The 16,609-nt window shown below is 33.9% G+C and overlaps 1 protein-coding gene across 1 annotated transcript in view; it reads left to right on the top strand.

Annotated features, from left to right (window-relative positions):
- The window catches only part of LOC134538735 (cell division cycle protein 23 homolog), a 32,426-nt gene extending 16,511 nt beyond the window's left edge, over positions 1-15,915 (top strand). The window contains exons 6-10 of the mRNA XM_063380195.1: positions 30-194; positions 2,986-3,232; positions 13,207-13,402; positions 14,740-14,814; positions 15,545-15,915. Coding sequence (XP_063236265.1) covers positions 30-194; positions 2,986-3,232; positions 13,207-13,402; positions 14,740-14,814; positions 15,545-15,640 — 779 coding nt within the window. The 3' untranslated portion in view covers positions 15,641-15,915. The remainder of the gene's footprint in view (positions 1-29; positions 195-2,985; positions 3,233-13,206; positions 13,403-14,739; positions 14,815-15,544) is intronic.
- Positions 15,916-16,609: the final 694 nt, after the last annotated feature.

The raw sequence follows: 16,609 nt of genomic DNA, 5'->3' as shown, positions 1-16,609 counted from the left end.
AATTTTAAGGTGCTTGTCAATGGGTGCAGGTAACTACTACAGTCTACGAACGGAGCATCAGAAAGCAGTGCTGTATTTCCAGCGAGCCCTGAAGTTGAACCCCCAGTATACTTCCGCATGGACACTGATGGGCCATGAGTACATGGAAATGAAGAACACTAATGCGGCCATCTTGAGCTACAGGCAGGCAATAGGTGAGTATGTGCACAGGGAATACATTACCCATGTCAACATCAATCCAAACAAGATGTACGTATATATTTTTCATCTTCAAAAAATTGGTCACACAGCATATAGTGGCCATAATGTGCTACCATTTTTTTCGACTGTACAAGGGTACCCTCTTTTATCGCGTAATTGTCGCACTCGCGTAATCGTCGTACCTATATTTTAGGCCTTCAAAATTGTGATAAAAAAAAATTTCTCACGTAAACGTTGCATGTTGTTTTTGGTCCCGCTAATAGATGCTGAGCGCTTTGTGTACATATCTTTTCTGTATAAAACGATGTATTTTAAAGTAGAAACCTAATATTTATTCGGACATTACCACATACTTATTTGATTAACGGAAATACTAAGTTGTTTGACGTGTAAATTTTCTTTTGAAGACTTTTTCAACGTTATTTCTTTTATCTGACCGCCAGCATCGCCGCGGTGTACCGCTTATAAACATGTAGCCAGCACTAGTTGGCATCATTCATGTTTGGTTATGTTGCTTCCCGTATAGAGCGTGCGCACGTAGTCTAATATCGATATCTCGCCGAGTGCATGCAACGCGCGCTCTCTGTCAGGTGCCGAGTTAACTACATTTGATGGCCCGCACTCTTTCGTGGCAAGCGTGTACTACGACAGTTACGCGTTAGTTCACGTCACATATTCAAGTGACTTGCGTTCGCGTCACAGATTTTGTTTTTCTATTTAAAGTTGAAGAAAGGTTTTTTTTAATGAATTATTAATATAAATTGTTTGGCGTGCTATTATATGCTCCACCTTTTTCTAAATAAACGTACTTTCCATGAATGGGTTTTGCTTTTATGAATAACTTTACTTAACAAAAAAAAAATTTTTCCGCATAATTGTCGCACCCCTACTTTCCAAACTTGATTTTAGAATAAAATGTGCAACGATTATGCGAGAAAACACGGTATGTATTTTTTTTAAAGTGTTGGTAACTGAAGAATAAATTACTGAGAACATGCTCCAAACTCTTTTCTTTAATTAATTGTAAACCCATACAAAAGAACTTATCTCAAAATTTTTGAAAGATGTTTTTATTTCCAATCTACAGTGATTAAATTTGGAAGTTTGTTTTGAATTATTATTATTTCCCGTTTCCTGGCCGGACCAATCTGGAACATGCACTTAAAAAATATGCTTCAGTTTTGAAGTGGTAGTGAACCCATCAAAGTAAGAGTATTTTGTGGATTTTGAAACTACACTACTGCAAAGCTATTACAAACATTCAGTGATAAGAGACCTACAATATTTTTGTGATGTGTGAAATATAGTGCGGTACCGATGTGGAAAAATTTTGGACTAGCATTCTGTTGGCCTTGGGTTCAAAACCTAATTTCTTTTTCCCAAAATCACCTCAGCTTAATTCTGGGATGGTTTGTCAGTGCTATTTTAGGCCATGGCCAGATACCAACTGCATTGTGTTGGTTGCATGTGTTCTATAATGACTTTGAAATGTTTTGAACTTCATTTTTATTTTTAAAATTTTATTTTTACTCAATGTCTCATTCACAGTGATATCATTAGTAACTTAATGATGGAGACAAAGAATAATGTTTAATGCAAATTATGTTATTTAGAGTATTTCGTAAAACCTAAACTGTTAATCCATTTTATTGTAAAGAATACTTTTTTTGCTCGGGTTTTAAGGTTAAATTTATTTGGGAAAGTTCACTCTTTTTCAGGACTAGATATCTTTTTACCATTTTTCCAAGGTCTATACACAAATTAATTAAATTAATATTAATTTTAAAACTAATATAATGTATTTTATTTGATATATGATGGGTGATGGTGTAAAGAAGAGTAGTAGTGATTTGTAGTGTTTACAAAGATACGTATAAAAAAAAATTAAAAATATAAGTAGAATTAACGTTAAACAATTTTTCAAAATTTAAAATTACAATTATTAAAATTTCTGTGATAATTTGGCGGCTGTTGAATTGTGAAAGCTGATAACTTATTCTACATGTGTTCAAAGACTGCTGCTACACAATATGATAGTATATTATATAGATAATATTTCTTTGTTGAAAGGTTCTTAAAGCAGGCCATATAAAATGATGTCACAGGCAGCCTCTATGCTATCGCTAGGGACAAGATTTTATGGTGAATTGCTGTAAAACCAAAATACTGTACCTATCACCGCAAAGAGTGTCAATAAAACATATAACACCAAAATGCAAGTTAATACACCATTTAGCATCAAAATGTAACTAAAAACATGAAATCAATCAGCAATTTGACAAAACTTTACACAAATTTAAAAAAAAAATTAATCTTTTATCATGGGAAATTCCTGTAACTTAATATATTCAGCATGAATTTTGTACCAGAATGTATGGCCTAAATGGAGTGGCAAAAAATTAATATTAATATTGTTTTAATCTTGCATCACTTCCAGCTTTGCCAATTTATTTCTATTTTTCTGAGTAGGTCTGTTCGAGACATCCTTATTGCTATTGATTTTACTGTATTAGTACATCAATGTCAATCAAAATGAGACTATTTTGGTGAAATATTAAGAAATATTTTATTATAGTTTCATATTTGTTGAATAATAAACTTTGTGTAATGATTAAAGATAATATATAAAAATAAAAACAATAACACCAAAATCTTCTGTTTTAAAAACTAAATGGCCCTATGAATAAAACCATAAAATCTCATCCATAGCTATCGCTGATTTAGGATGACGAGAAATGTGTTCAGGATGGTAAAACGTCGCCGTGTGGTCGTCGCTGGTTGCAGAGGTAAGCCGCCGCGACTACCGGGCCTGGTACGGGCTCGGCCAGACGTACGAGATCCTGAAGATGTACTTCTACTGCCTGTACTACTACAAGCAGGCCCAGTTCCTGCGGCCCAACGACAGCCGCATGCTCATCGCGCTGGGCGAGACCTACGAGAAGCTGGAGAAGAAGGAGGACGCCATCAAGTGCTACTACAAAGCCTACAGCGTGGGCGACAGCGAGCTCACTTCCACGCTGAAGTTGGCAAAGTGAGTGGCCTCGACAGTGCTGCCGATTTACATGTCCAGTTACTGAATCATGAAGTGTTATTTGTTTATTATAGAAGTAGAAAAACTTATTGACATGTCTGAAATATTGTGTGTACCATTATTTCATACTATAAATTTAGCAAGTAATAAGACGGTAAACATTTGTTTTCAAATATTCATTGTAAATATAATTCCTGAAATTTGTTCACCTTTTTATGGACTAAGTGGTTTGCTAACCCGTGTATTTTTTAAATTATTTTAGGCTGAATTAGCTTGTACTGTACAATTGGATTGAGGGTCAGGGCACCCCGATCAAGTTTAAAATCTGATAGGATGAAAATTGCAAGTCTATTTTTCATAGAACCTATAGGCAGGGTTCGTACGGTCCTGGAATGTCCTGGAACTTTTACCATGTCCTTAAAAGGTCTTGAAAAGTCCTTGAATTCAATCCAGTCCTTGGAAAGTCTTTGAATTTTCAGGTAACATAATATTCCAGTTAGTTTCCCATCGTTAAAATCCTAGCTTAGGAATACAAAACCATAATTTGTTTCTTATTTCTAGAATATAATTTGCTTGACGTGAACAGACGATAACCGAGTGAATTTTCGTAAAAAAAAAAAATGGATTTGGGAATTTCTCGTGTTCTATTGGCAACGACATTTATCGGTTATGGTGCGTAATAATGCTTTGCGTAACTGTGTTATTGGATATAGTTTGGTACACAAGAGTAAATGTGGTATCGCGTGGTAGTTGTGGTATCGATTTTTAAAATATGCAGGATAAATATGGTATAGTATGGTAAATGTGGTACAAACAAAAGAAGTTAGATGCAAGATGGTGGTTTTGCTTTGTACTTTTTCCGGATTTACATGCTTCTGTAATTGTATGGCATTGTCGGAGTGATTGGAAAGGGAAAAGTGTTATTTCTAGAAATGTTTTAATATCAGTTCCGACTTCGTTTTTAGTTTATACTTCCTACGAGTTGCGAAAAGATTTTTTTGCCGGCTTTGATATTTGCATCAAATAGCCTATTTGTTTGCATTTTGATTTAATTTTTGCGGCTGTCGTATGTAAAAACTACATTTTTTCACACTTTCTCTTATTATTTTCCTTCAACGTGTTTGATAGTGCTTTTGGTGTTTTTATGTACCTATGCAACTTGAGAGATACTGTTAACATTTTTTCTCAAAATGCCTGGAAACTGTACTTTTAACGATTTGTGGTTACGTAACCCAAAATTCAGTAAATGGCTACAAAAAACGACTGACAGAAATAAAGCCAAATGTGTTTTATGTAGTAGTGTTTTCGATATCAGTAACATGGGTGTATCGGCGTTAACGAGTCATATGGGTGGGAAGAAACATGTCGCTCTGGCAAGTGAGAAGCCAAAACTTGGAATACAAGTATATCTCGGTGGCATAGGCGTGCGCACGGTAGGTGCCACAGGTGCCTTGGCACCACCATTAGGGTTAACGTTATTTTATTTTTTACAAGCAGAAATAATACATACTTACGAAAATCCGTATTATTTCAAAAAATATATGTTTTCCAATCGTGTTGAGTTACAGATATGTGCTCATAACACTATCAGTATATCAATTATCAATCGAACCAACTATACACACGGAAACAAGCCAGGTGCAATTACTTGTGTTGTACACGCGGGCCGCGGCTACGAAACTTCTGAAATGTAAAAACTTCTCCTAGTTCTCCTCGAATTACATAGTATGCGCGCTCGGTGTCCACTGTTCACTCCATTCGGCAGGCGCACGGAATAATAGCCGCCGTCCGCCAGAGTTTATTTAAAAAAAGATAGGCTTACTCGATGACTTATATGCAGTCGCCGACAAAACATTTTTGTTGTATTCCAAAAGTTAAAACTTTTGCCCACTCTTATTTGTGTATTTTTATTATTTTAATATTTTACATATTTAAGGTATGTTACAAAAACTCCCTTGATTTGTTGATTTTAAAACTTAATATTTGAGAATGTTTTTTCTAGCATTTATTTGGCGTCTTCAGAAAACATGTAAAGTATTGTTTTTCAAAGCCACCAGCATGAATTCCGTGCAAACAATTTGTGCAATTTACTTTATGGCTCAACAAAGCTTAAAACTGTAAATAGTTTAGTAGTTTTCCTGGTGATTATAACGTTCAAAGCCATAATATGTCATAAAAAATGTTAAAATTTTTACATCTGTGTATTTAATGTTTTTGTTCGGAAACACCTTAAATAGCACCATTTTGCGCTTTCAAATCCAAATTTTTCCGGGGGAGGACCCCCGGACTCCCCGCTTTAAGCTCGGGGTCCGTGAATGACAGGGCTGTTGTGTAATCTGGCACCACCAATACTGAAGTCCTGCGCACGCCTATGCTCGGTGGTAAACAGCCTTCACAAGATGGCCAATCTACAAGTTTAGCAGTCGTGAAACCAGATATCCAGAATTCTCAAGATCAGCAGGTAGGCCTGATTAGTTCTTTTATTACTGGCCAGGACACTTTAAAAGCAGAAATTCTGTGGGCCCTTAAAGTATGCAGTAACCATTTTTCATACAAGTCCTGTGAGGATATTGGGCCCTTGTTCAGACAAATGTTTCCTGATAGCAGTGTTGCCAAAGGCTTTTCGTTGGGAGAAACAAAGTGTGCCTATATGTGTTGTTTTGGGATAGCACCTTATTTTAGGTCCTTACTCATGGAAAAAATTCGAAAGGAAGATTCGTATGTTCTGCTTTTTGACGAGAGTGTTAACCGAAAACTTCATCAGAAGCAATTGGATTACCATATTAGATATTGGGATACCGACAAAGTCGTCTCATGCTATATGCACTCTAGTTTCTTGGGACATGCAACTGCAGAAGACATTTTAGTTCGTATGAAAAACTCAGTTCTGAAATTTTTCTTCCCAGCATGCTTTTACTGCAGCTCTCCATGGATGGTCCAAATGTCAATTGGAAATTTTACGACATGGTTTGTGATCAACTGAAGAAAGACACAAATAAAACAGTGATACAAACTGGCAGTTGTGGGTTACACATACTTCATGGTGCATTTAAGTATGGATCAGTTTCATCTACCTGGGATGTGGAGAGAATTTTGTCAAGTATGTATTATCTTTTTAAGGACTCTCCAGCTAGGAGGGAAGATTATGTGAATGTGACCAGTAGTACTCTTTTTCCTTTAAAATTTTGTGCTGTTAGGTGGATAGAGAATTCGATAGTTGCAGCTCGTGCTATTGAAATGTGGCCTCATATGCTCAAGTATGTAAAGTCTGTAACAGACAAAAATGTTCCCAACCCCAACACCAAATCTTTCATGGCCATCAAAGAAGCGGCAGCTGACCCACTCACGCCTGTAAAACTGCTAGTATTTCAGTCAATTGCCAAAGAAGTGGAACCATTTTTGATAGCATATCAAACTGATAAGCCAGTTCTGCCATTTTTAGGGAAAGATATGTTGAAATTGCTGCGAAGCCTAATGGAAAGGTTTATCAAAGATGATATTATGAAGAATGCAAATTCTTGTGGCAAACTTGTCAGAGTTGAAGTTGCAAAGAAAGAAAACCATTTGCCAGCAACCAAAGTCTATTTAGGATTTGCTGCAGAAAATAGAGTAAAAGATTTGGTTCACAAGAATGTAAGCAAGGATCGTGACATTATACAGTTACGAATGGAATGTCGTGATTTTCTCTTGGAAATTGTGAAAAAGTTGTTGAACAAGTGTCCTTTACAATATTCTGTTGTTAGGAACCTCAGTTGTTTGGACCCTAGAGAAATGAATGACCAAAAAATTTGCACTACCCGGTTTTCATTAGTATTGAAAATTTTGGTAGATGCAGGGCGAGTTGAAGAAACAGACTGCGATTAGGGTTGTGCGAATGTTCGGTATACCGATACCGAAATCGAAATTTTGCTACTTTCATTTTCGATTTCGGTAAGAATTTCATCTGTCGAAGTTCGTTTTTAGCGAAATATTTCGAGCCAAACGAAAGTTCAATAGCTTACCGAAGTTCCGTTTGTTCTAGTTGAAAAAGAACTCGTAATTTAATAAAAATGTACAGTAGAATACCGGTACAATAACGTACCTTATTATAAAGTATATTTCACTTAACGAATTTTTTTTAAGTCCCCGCCAAAAATCGTATCTTCGCCATGCAAAACGGTTTCAGTTTAAAGTATCATATTTTCACTATAACGTAAAAATTCTACTAGTAGCGTGGCATTACTACACCAAAATTTACTTAAACTGGTAAATAAATTTCCAGCTAAATGATTAATGTAGTAGAACAAAGATACACAAATACCACCGCAACGTATTTTCTAACCTCTAAATTCTCAAAACAAAGTTAACAAACAGTTGCGCGCACAACCATAGATTATACCGTACGTAGTATGCGACGTGAGCAACACAACACCATTCGATACATCGAAAGACGGAAGTTTGAGAGAAGTATTAATTATTTAGACAAAATTGTTACGCTACGCTAAAAATACTGTTTGATGTCTGTGCCGGGATTGTTTAATGTTATTGTTGAGTTTATTTTCAGGTTACGTTATTTAGACACCGCATTGTATTTGTGCTACAATATGAATGAACCTGGAGATAAAAAGAAACGAAAGCAATTCACGCTTAAGGAAAAAGTGGATATACTCAGAGAACTAGACAAGGGGAAAAAAGCAAGTCGCAGTTGCTAATACATATGGCATTGCGGCTCTCCTGTAGCAATTTTTTATATATTTTTTTTCTCTTTGTAAAGATATGTAACAAGAGTCTAGCGACAGCAATGCTACCGTCCTGCAACTGGCAGCAAATGCCGATCCTCTCCGAAGTTGGCCGATCGGGAGCGCCTACCCCCTGGATGTTTGATTTCCAAGTATCTTTAATGTAACTATCCTAACCAAATCAACCGTCCACAAAGTTTTAAAGTATTTATAATGTAGCTAACCTAACCTAATTGACCATTAGTTATCATGTCCTTATCTGAAAATTACAATTTAATTAATAAATTTACTTTTATTTGCATTCATTATTCAAATATATTTATTACTTTTGAAATTATACGTGCTCGTATTTATTTTTACAAGTACAAAAAAAATTTGCACCTGCCGGGATTCGAACCGGCAACCTTACGATTAGATGATAGCACCGCTAAGCGCTCAGCCACAAGGCCATATTTGACGAATAGAAGTTTCAGATGACATATATGATCGTGCCGCCGGCCCCGGAACGAGCGTGAGCGATGCGGCAGCCGGCCCCGGAACGAGCGTAAGCGGTGCCGCAGTTGCAGGAAGGTAGTTGCTGTCGCTAGACTCTTGTAGATATGTATGCATGTTTCAGTACTAAGTACAAAAACTTAAGGTACCTGTAAGTACTTAGCACTGAGATTCTACTGTAATGTCTTTATATGATTTGCTTGTTATTACTAATAATGTAATAACATATGCAAATCATATAAAGACATTAATTAGAAAAAAGATTTCCATTAAGATTAATTTACGTGGTGATGAAAAAAACTCACATTAATGAAAATACGGTAAAATCATAATTTGAACAAACATGGCAGATAAAGTAAACAAAATTCAACCGTGATTACAGTAGGCCTAGGTATCAAAACAAAATCATGCAATATTTGAAAAATTACCTGATTCATTTGCTTTCAAACAGTAGTGTAGGTACTATATTCGTAAAACATACATTCCAGAACTGTTAGTACAGTATTTAGTATTTACCGTATAGACAAACAAAGAACGTACCTACTTTTATTCGCGCACAGCCAAACAAAAACATTGTCGTCTGCTTTATTTAAATTTTACATACTCTGACTGGCATATAAAATCCTCATAATATACAGCCAATTAGACAAAAAGGTCAACAAGTCACTGCGTGTAATGACCACTTGGCAGCAACCATTTGTTATGTTTTGTTTTGACCATGTCCCTTGCCTGGTCTACAGCTTCCTGAGCTAGCCATGTGTGACAGTGGTGCAAGATGGCGGCCGTTCTGCAGTATTCACGTATTTTTTCATCAGTACCATGCACATGATAAATATATTATCATAGACTGCGACATTACGACTGTAAAGGAAATAGTCTGTGCGCTGAAAGATCTGGATTGATTCTTGAAATTTACGAGTGACATGGGGCTGTGTTGTGTGGTCTAGGGCGGATGTTGATTATATTAAATAATAATATTTATATATATATACATATATATATATATATCAAAAGGTACCAAAATGATTTATGTAATAGAATTTATTACTGAAGAGCAAATTTTGGGGCACTTTTTTCTTTGTTAATTAAAAAATTTCGCTTAACTTTCGTTAAGAATATATTTATCTCATAGAAAAATTCATTTTCGTTTCACTTTCGCGAAACTTGATAAATTTTCTTTCACTTTCATTTCGTGTGGAAAAAGTCACTTTCGCACATCCCTAACTGCGATGCATTACTTTCAGCTTACAAAGATTTTATTCTGGAGTTTAGTTCGTCATCACAGTTTCGAAATTTCAAACCTGAAGCTGACCGTTTGGATTCATTGTTATTTGGTAGTGCAAACTCTAGTTCCAACTACGTAGGATTATGGTGTGTGATGAAAATGCTGCTGATTTTGTCACATGGACAAGCCTCTGTTGAGAGAGGTTTCTCAGTTAACAGGCAAATTGAAGTAGAAAACATGCATGACCGTACAGTAATTTCGCAGAGAATCATTTGTCAGCATGTTACATCTGTTGGTGGTGTCTCAAATGTAAACATTACAAATGATCTGATAGCTTCAGCAGCAAGCGCACGCCAAAAATGGCAAAGCTTTTTGGAAGAGAAAAGGCGCAAGAAAGAAACAGAACAGCAGAAGTTAAAACGAAAAAATATCACAGATGAAATAGATGAACTCAAGACCAAGAAACAAAGAATCGAAGCAGATATTTGTGAACTCACAAAATCAGCTGATAGGTTCTCTGAACAGGCGGAAGCAACCGGTAGTTTAACCATGGTGTCAAAGTCCAACAGCCTTCGAAGAACAGCCAAAGAAAAATCTGCATCCCTTGCTGAAGTAAACAGACAGTTATGTGAGAAGTTAGAAGAATATAAAAATCACTAAGGTATTGTGTGAATGTTACGTAGGTTTTTAGGTAGGGATTAAATTTAGTAGAAAAACATACTTAACATACTAAAAATACAAAAGCAGAAATAGAAATGTTGCGAAACTAAACTTAATTTGACTTACTTAAGTAAAAATTTGATGTAGCTAATATAATTTATTTTTACTGTGGTCCTTGAAAAATTATTGTACAGTCCTTGAAAAGTCCTTGGAAAGTCCTTGAAAGTTAATTGTAAGTTCCTGTAAGAACCCTGTATAGGAATCTTTACAAGTAATGTGATATACACAGATTATGTTTACTCTTATGGCTACAGTAATGTTTAAAGTATTTGGTTTTTTTTGTTTTGATTGTGGGATTTGAAAAGTTGTACATTAAATAATAGATAACGGTGCTCAATTGTTACTTGCCCCGGGCCTTTGTTCTTTCGATGACCCTGCACCCAGCCTTGCTCTGGCATAGGGCTTTATATGTTAAATGTGCTTGGCAAGATTAAGCTTTTTTTATAATATTACTTTTCAAGCAAAAACCACACTGAGCATTGCAAAGAAAGAACATGGATGTTAAAGAAAAGTATCAAAGAGTTATGCCTTTTTTTTTTTTTTGCATTTGTGACCCTTTTTTTAACGGCAGCTTACTGCAACCATATTCAGTAACCTGTAGTGGGGTGTGAAGTTAATTCCTTGAAGTGGATTTTAACCGTGTATCTTGGATGTGCTGTTCAGAATCTATTACGTAATCAGGCAACTTTTACTATGCAACTTTCTTCCACTGTTGTGTTGGAAGTGCAAGCAAAGTTGTTTACTGTTCTGTGAAGCTGGTGTTTTTCATAATCCATTATACACTTTGTTGGTTTACCTTCCTTGAGTGGTGTTGTTTTACTTATTGCAGTCATATCCTTTGTATTTCTTACCTGAGAATGTTCCTCCAGTCTGTAGTTTCTCTCCAATGTTTTATCACTAATCACATCTTAAAAATCTTTTTTTTAAGCATATCATTTTCCATTTTGTATACTGTAAATTTTATAACTGTACTAACAAGGTAAAAACATTTTACTGTATGGATATGTGACGGTTATGTAACAATCACATGAGGCATTTAGTCCATTCATAACATCAATCTTTACACTTAAAATAAAGTTTTGAAAAAAAATTCTTCCCACTTAGGAAAAAAAAACTATGAAACACAATCATAGCAAGGCATACATCTTCTCATTTGACAAAATATTAGCTGTAACTATTCATCTAACAAAATTTGGAATAAAATAAGTAAGATTACTTTAACATTAAACTCACACCACTGAGTATAATGAAGTTCTTTGCGTAAATGACTAATTAACTATTTTTTTCAAATGCAAATACGCAAGTACTAAATCTCCTCTTGAATGAATTTATAGCTAGTATATTCTTGTTTGGACAAGTAAATTAATGCGTAGGGCCACGATTTTATGGTTTTAATTAACGGTGTTATTTTTTTTATTATTTATTTTGTTTATTCATTCATAAAGATAGCATATTATTGAACACACGTGACACACAAATGTTTTATGGTACTTATTTCACCAAAACAGTGTCATTTTGACTGATAGATGATGCACGCGGAACAATATAAATAAATCTGTAAGTACTTGTTTGATAAATGTATCAATGTCGTAACATAAAATTAGATATTAATAATTTAATTACAGTTGTAAGATCAAAAAGGGTAAAATAATTTTTACAGTCTACTTAGTACATACATTTTTTATAACTTTATGCTTATTACATTACATTCATTGAATATAATATAATAAATATTAGGTACTTTTTTGTGATTTGAGTTATATTCTAATTAATAATGCTGATTAATCTAATGATAGTAGTTGCATTTCGTTGCTTTATGGTGTATTAACTTGTTATTTCAGTTTTATCACAACGTACCATATAATCTTGTACCTATTAATAGCTCAACATATAACAGTGAAAGGGTTTTTAATCTGGCTTCTTCAAGATCATGCCCATGTCAGATTGACAATTTTTTCGGATTATCGAATGTCAGTATAGCTTTAATGGGAATGCCAAATGTGGAAATGTGAAATGTAACAATCGTAAAACAGGATACACACTACTGAAACGAAAACCGACAGTGACAATAAACTCTGAGCGAACTAAAGACAACTGGCCGCGTTGTAATGCCACCTGGCAGTCAAGGTGGACAGCCAGAATCCACTTGAGAGGGTTGATTGGTGTCGGATTACAGGACGTGCCGAACCATAATGATGGATCAATAGGGACAAGATTATTATGGTGAATTGCGATAAAAGCATGTCAAAAACACACTGCATGACACCAAGTAATACACCATACATGTAGTACTGAAATTAAAGTTATATCATAGAATTAAGTAGCATTTAACTAAAACTTAATTCAAACCATAAAAAAAGTAATCTTTTAATGTTTAAAATTCAAGGATTGTCATTATTACCAGACAAAATATTGTACCATAGAGCATGGATCAAAAAAATTTTTTTTTTTTATTTTGCATCTCTCATTGAACCACTTTTAAACCATCAAATGCTCGCTAATTTACTTTTATCATTCTGTATTTATATGTTTCAGGCTAGTTTATTACAAATTATTTTATCGTAAAAATGGAGCATATAAATTTTACCCCTATTATGGTGAAGTAAGTATCTCAAAACAGCTTTTATAACAATGAAACAATAACATCAAAATCCTCTGTTTTAAAAAAAAAAATTGGGCTAAAAAAACAGTAAAAAATCTTGTTTCTACAAAGTAAAGACCTATTACTTGTACTGACTTAAAGAAAAACCTAGCAGAACTTTTAAATGTTCTAATTATCCACAAACCTACTGTACTTACTTCTCTTTGTCTTTTTGTAGGCTCTACGATAAGCTAGAAGAAAGTTCAAACGCCAAAAGAGCTTACCTGAAGTACGTGACGGAGAGCGAAAAGAACGCCATTGCCGACAAGAGTGAGCTAAGCCAAGCGTACAAGTATCTTGCAAACGCGTACCTGAAAACTGAAGACTTGGATGAAGCATATCAGTTTGCTCAGAAGTGCTTAGAATATGAAGAGGTATAGTATAATTTATGTTCTTTATGTAATTTTAACAGAGATTATATCACGTTTTACGTAATGTTAATTCCAAAAGAAATATTCTGTTTTCAAATTAGTTATAAATTTATAAAAAAAATGTCTTTGCAGTAAAGAAGCATTTTCGTCTTGTGACAGTGTTCAGAACATTATAGACCTATGTGATTTTCATACCATAATAATAGCACAATACAATTTTAAACCTAAAATTGAAGATCAAGAAATAGTTTTTGGCAAGTTAATGAGGGGCACTATGTATCACTACTTATGATAAACCCAAACTAGACCATTTAATTATAAGTATGCAATTAAACTTTCTTTTTCTACATTTTTTGTACCTAAAGGCTTTGAGTGTTATTCATTTATTGCCACACAGTGTTAACAGAAAAGTATCTGTATTGGCAAAATACTAGCCACCAATAACTTAATAGTTATACAAAATAAAATAAATTAATATTAGTCATCTGAATTTTAAAAATGAGTAATAATAATTTTAAAATATATAATTTTCTTCTAAATTTTAAATAATTTGTGTTTTGATTTTGTAAGATACTTCAGTTTCTGCATTGTTCTAGCTCCTTTTTGATTATTGAGGCAAAGTGATCCACCAAAAAATTTGCAGGAAATTAAAAATAACTGAGGGATTAGGGCTATGGTTGTTAATACTAACACAATCTACCATTTTCCTGTTGAACTACAAGGAACTTCAGATGGACTTAAGATCAGAGTGTGCTGTATTAGCGATAATTTTATATAACTCTACAGAAAGAAAACAATTTTTTTTGCACTTAGGTCGCTTAGTTCTGGAATGTTTCAATTGGTTACATTCAATTGAACTTCATTCAGAATTAGCATTTGCTTAAAAATTATGTTATTTATTTTGAAACCGTTCTGCTGTAGTCATTAGATTACAATATTAAAATTTTGCAACTATGTATTCTCATTGTTAATATTTTGAAAGTATTCACTGAAAATAATCATATGATGGTAATCATATTATTTATATGGCCAAGTAAACGGTTTAATGCATACTTTTAAAATCACAATTATATTTACTTTCATATCTATAATTTCTATCATTATCTGTCCGCAGTAGATCTTGTTGAGGTATACAAATTAAAAAAAATATTTAAAAACCATTTGTTATAAATTTGTTAGCAAAAATTAAACTTTTTACTGTTGTGATGTAGGTAATTATGTTCTAGTTGATAAATTTTGTACTTTGTAAAATGTGAAAATAATATTCTTAATGGCACCTAGCTTTGTATACTATTTTATTTGATCTGTTTCATCCAATTCATTTAATTTTTTGTGCTCAGACGAAAGAAGAAGGAAAAGCGTTGTTGAAAGCGATCGCTCAGAAGAGAAATCAGCAGGAGGAAATAGCAATGCAGGTAGGCAGTGCACCGAGTCCGTATGTAGCATAAACTGGAGAACGTGACGCAGTAACTAAAAAAAATAATCACAAAAAATTTATCCTGGATTGAATATTATTGTTTTTAATTGGAAGCAATTTTTCTCAATAACGTCTTTAACACTTAAGTGCTTCCAAGACATTCTTAGAAGTACATTGAATGTTTGTAGACAGCACTAAAACTGATTGCATTGAATCCAAACAGCATAAAGAATAAAATCTAATTTTTCTGTTTAAATTAAGATTAGTTGTGTTTAGTAAGTTGCTACAGACACTGACTTGGGATCAGCTTTAGAATTGTTTTATTCTTGTTTTAAAGGTCAATATTTTTATGTAACTTGTACAGAAAGTCATTGTTCCATACATTATCTTCAAAATAATTAATTGCCATAAATGTCCAGCATTAATTTAAACTTTTTTGATGAAAAGTTGAAACTCAATAATGACAATTTGAGATTTATAAACGTTTTGGAAACTGATTTGTAAATGCAAATACATGTGTACAAATCTTTGGTTGTTAGCTTGAATCATAACTTGAGTAGAGAGAAATTTTGAAAAGGAAAGAAAGAAAAACTTTTTATAATGTAGACAAACAGATGACAGTCAAATGATAAAAGGAGCATGGCTAACTGAATACCGGCATATCTCACGGTGCAAGTGAACATTCTGTTGAACCTGATCACTGTTAGTTATTTCTGCTTCTGTTTTAGGTGGAAGAATATCTTTCCTCCAGTAGAATGAGAACCAGAGCACATGATGGAACCTCTGGCAACCAGATAGCGCCAATAAACTTGAGTTTTATGTAAAATGCATTAAGTTCCCTCTGAAATAATATTTTTGTAAAAAAGTTTATTTTAATTTTTGTATTCGAGCTGAGAATTTGTACTTGAAAGTGAGGTGATAGCTTAAAGTATTCAACAGTTTACAAAATGTAATGCTTAGTATTTTTATGTTTATGTACATACTATTGATGTAATTCTCTTTTTTATATTGTACGAGATGTGATAATTTATATAATAAGAGGTTTGTTGATATAGTTTTATAATCTGTTCTCATTTAAATAAATCCTTTGAGTGACATACATATTTGTTTTTATTGATGTTAATAAACTTAAACAATCTCGGCTGTTTGAAATTCAGCAATTACCAAAGCTCTCTTTCATAGTAACCTTGTTTTCCTGCCATATTGTGTACACGTTTCACCCAGCATCATTACATATCTCGCATCTGCAACTCGGTTCATGCTGTGCAATGGCTTGAAGGTGTTCACGGACTGGCATAGTACGTCATATAGCTGTATTGATAAGCTGCAGCGGTATGAAATACACAGTGTATATGAAGTTTCACTTACTAGAGCTGTCCTACCTCTTCTTTTTGTGTTATTTCAGCTGTATAATTTGTGAAGGCCACTGTTGGCCGGCCTGGTACTGCCTCCCATTATGACAATGTGTTCTTGTCTGCTGCCTTGGTGTGTGCTTAGAGCGGTTCAGAGCGGTATATAGTTCTACCGCTTCAGTATCACTACCACCACATGGGGATGATTATAGTATTATTATTTAACTCAAAACAAATCTTAAATTTTGAGGATCTTAAACACAACCATTAAAAAATACTTATGTGGAATGCAACTAAAAGAATTATTTCAATAATTAATTTATGAAAAAAAAAATTAAGATATACTACCCAGTTTTTTAAATTAGAATATCTTGATATATTTAACACTAAATGGTTGCCACAAAATGTTTTGTGTAACTATGATTACAGTACGTAGTTCAA

The sequence above is a fragment of the Bacillus rossius genome, chromosome 14, assembly GCF_032445375.1.
Source record: "Bacillus rossius redtenbacheri isolate Brsri chromosome 14, Brsri_v3, whole genome shotgun sequence".
NCBI classification, from domain to species: Eukaryota; Metazoa; Arthropoda; class Insecta; order Phasmatodea; family Bacillidae; genus Bacillus; species Bacillus rossius.
The sequence above is the reverse complement of the archived record's forward strand: the minus strand, read 5'-3'. Positions and strand labels throughout refer to the sequence as shown.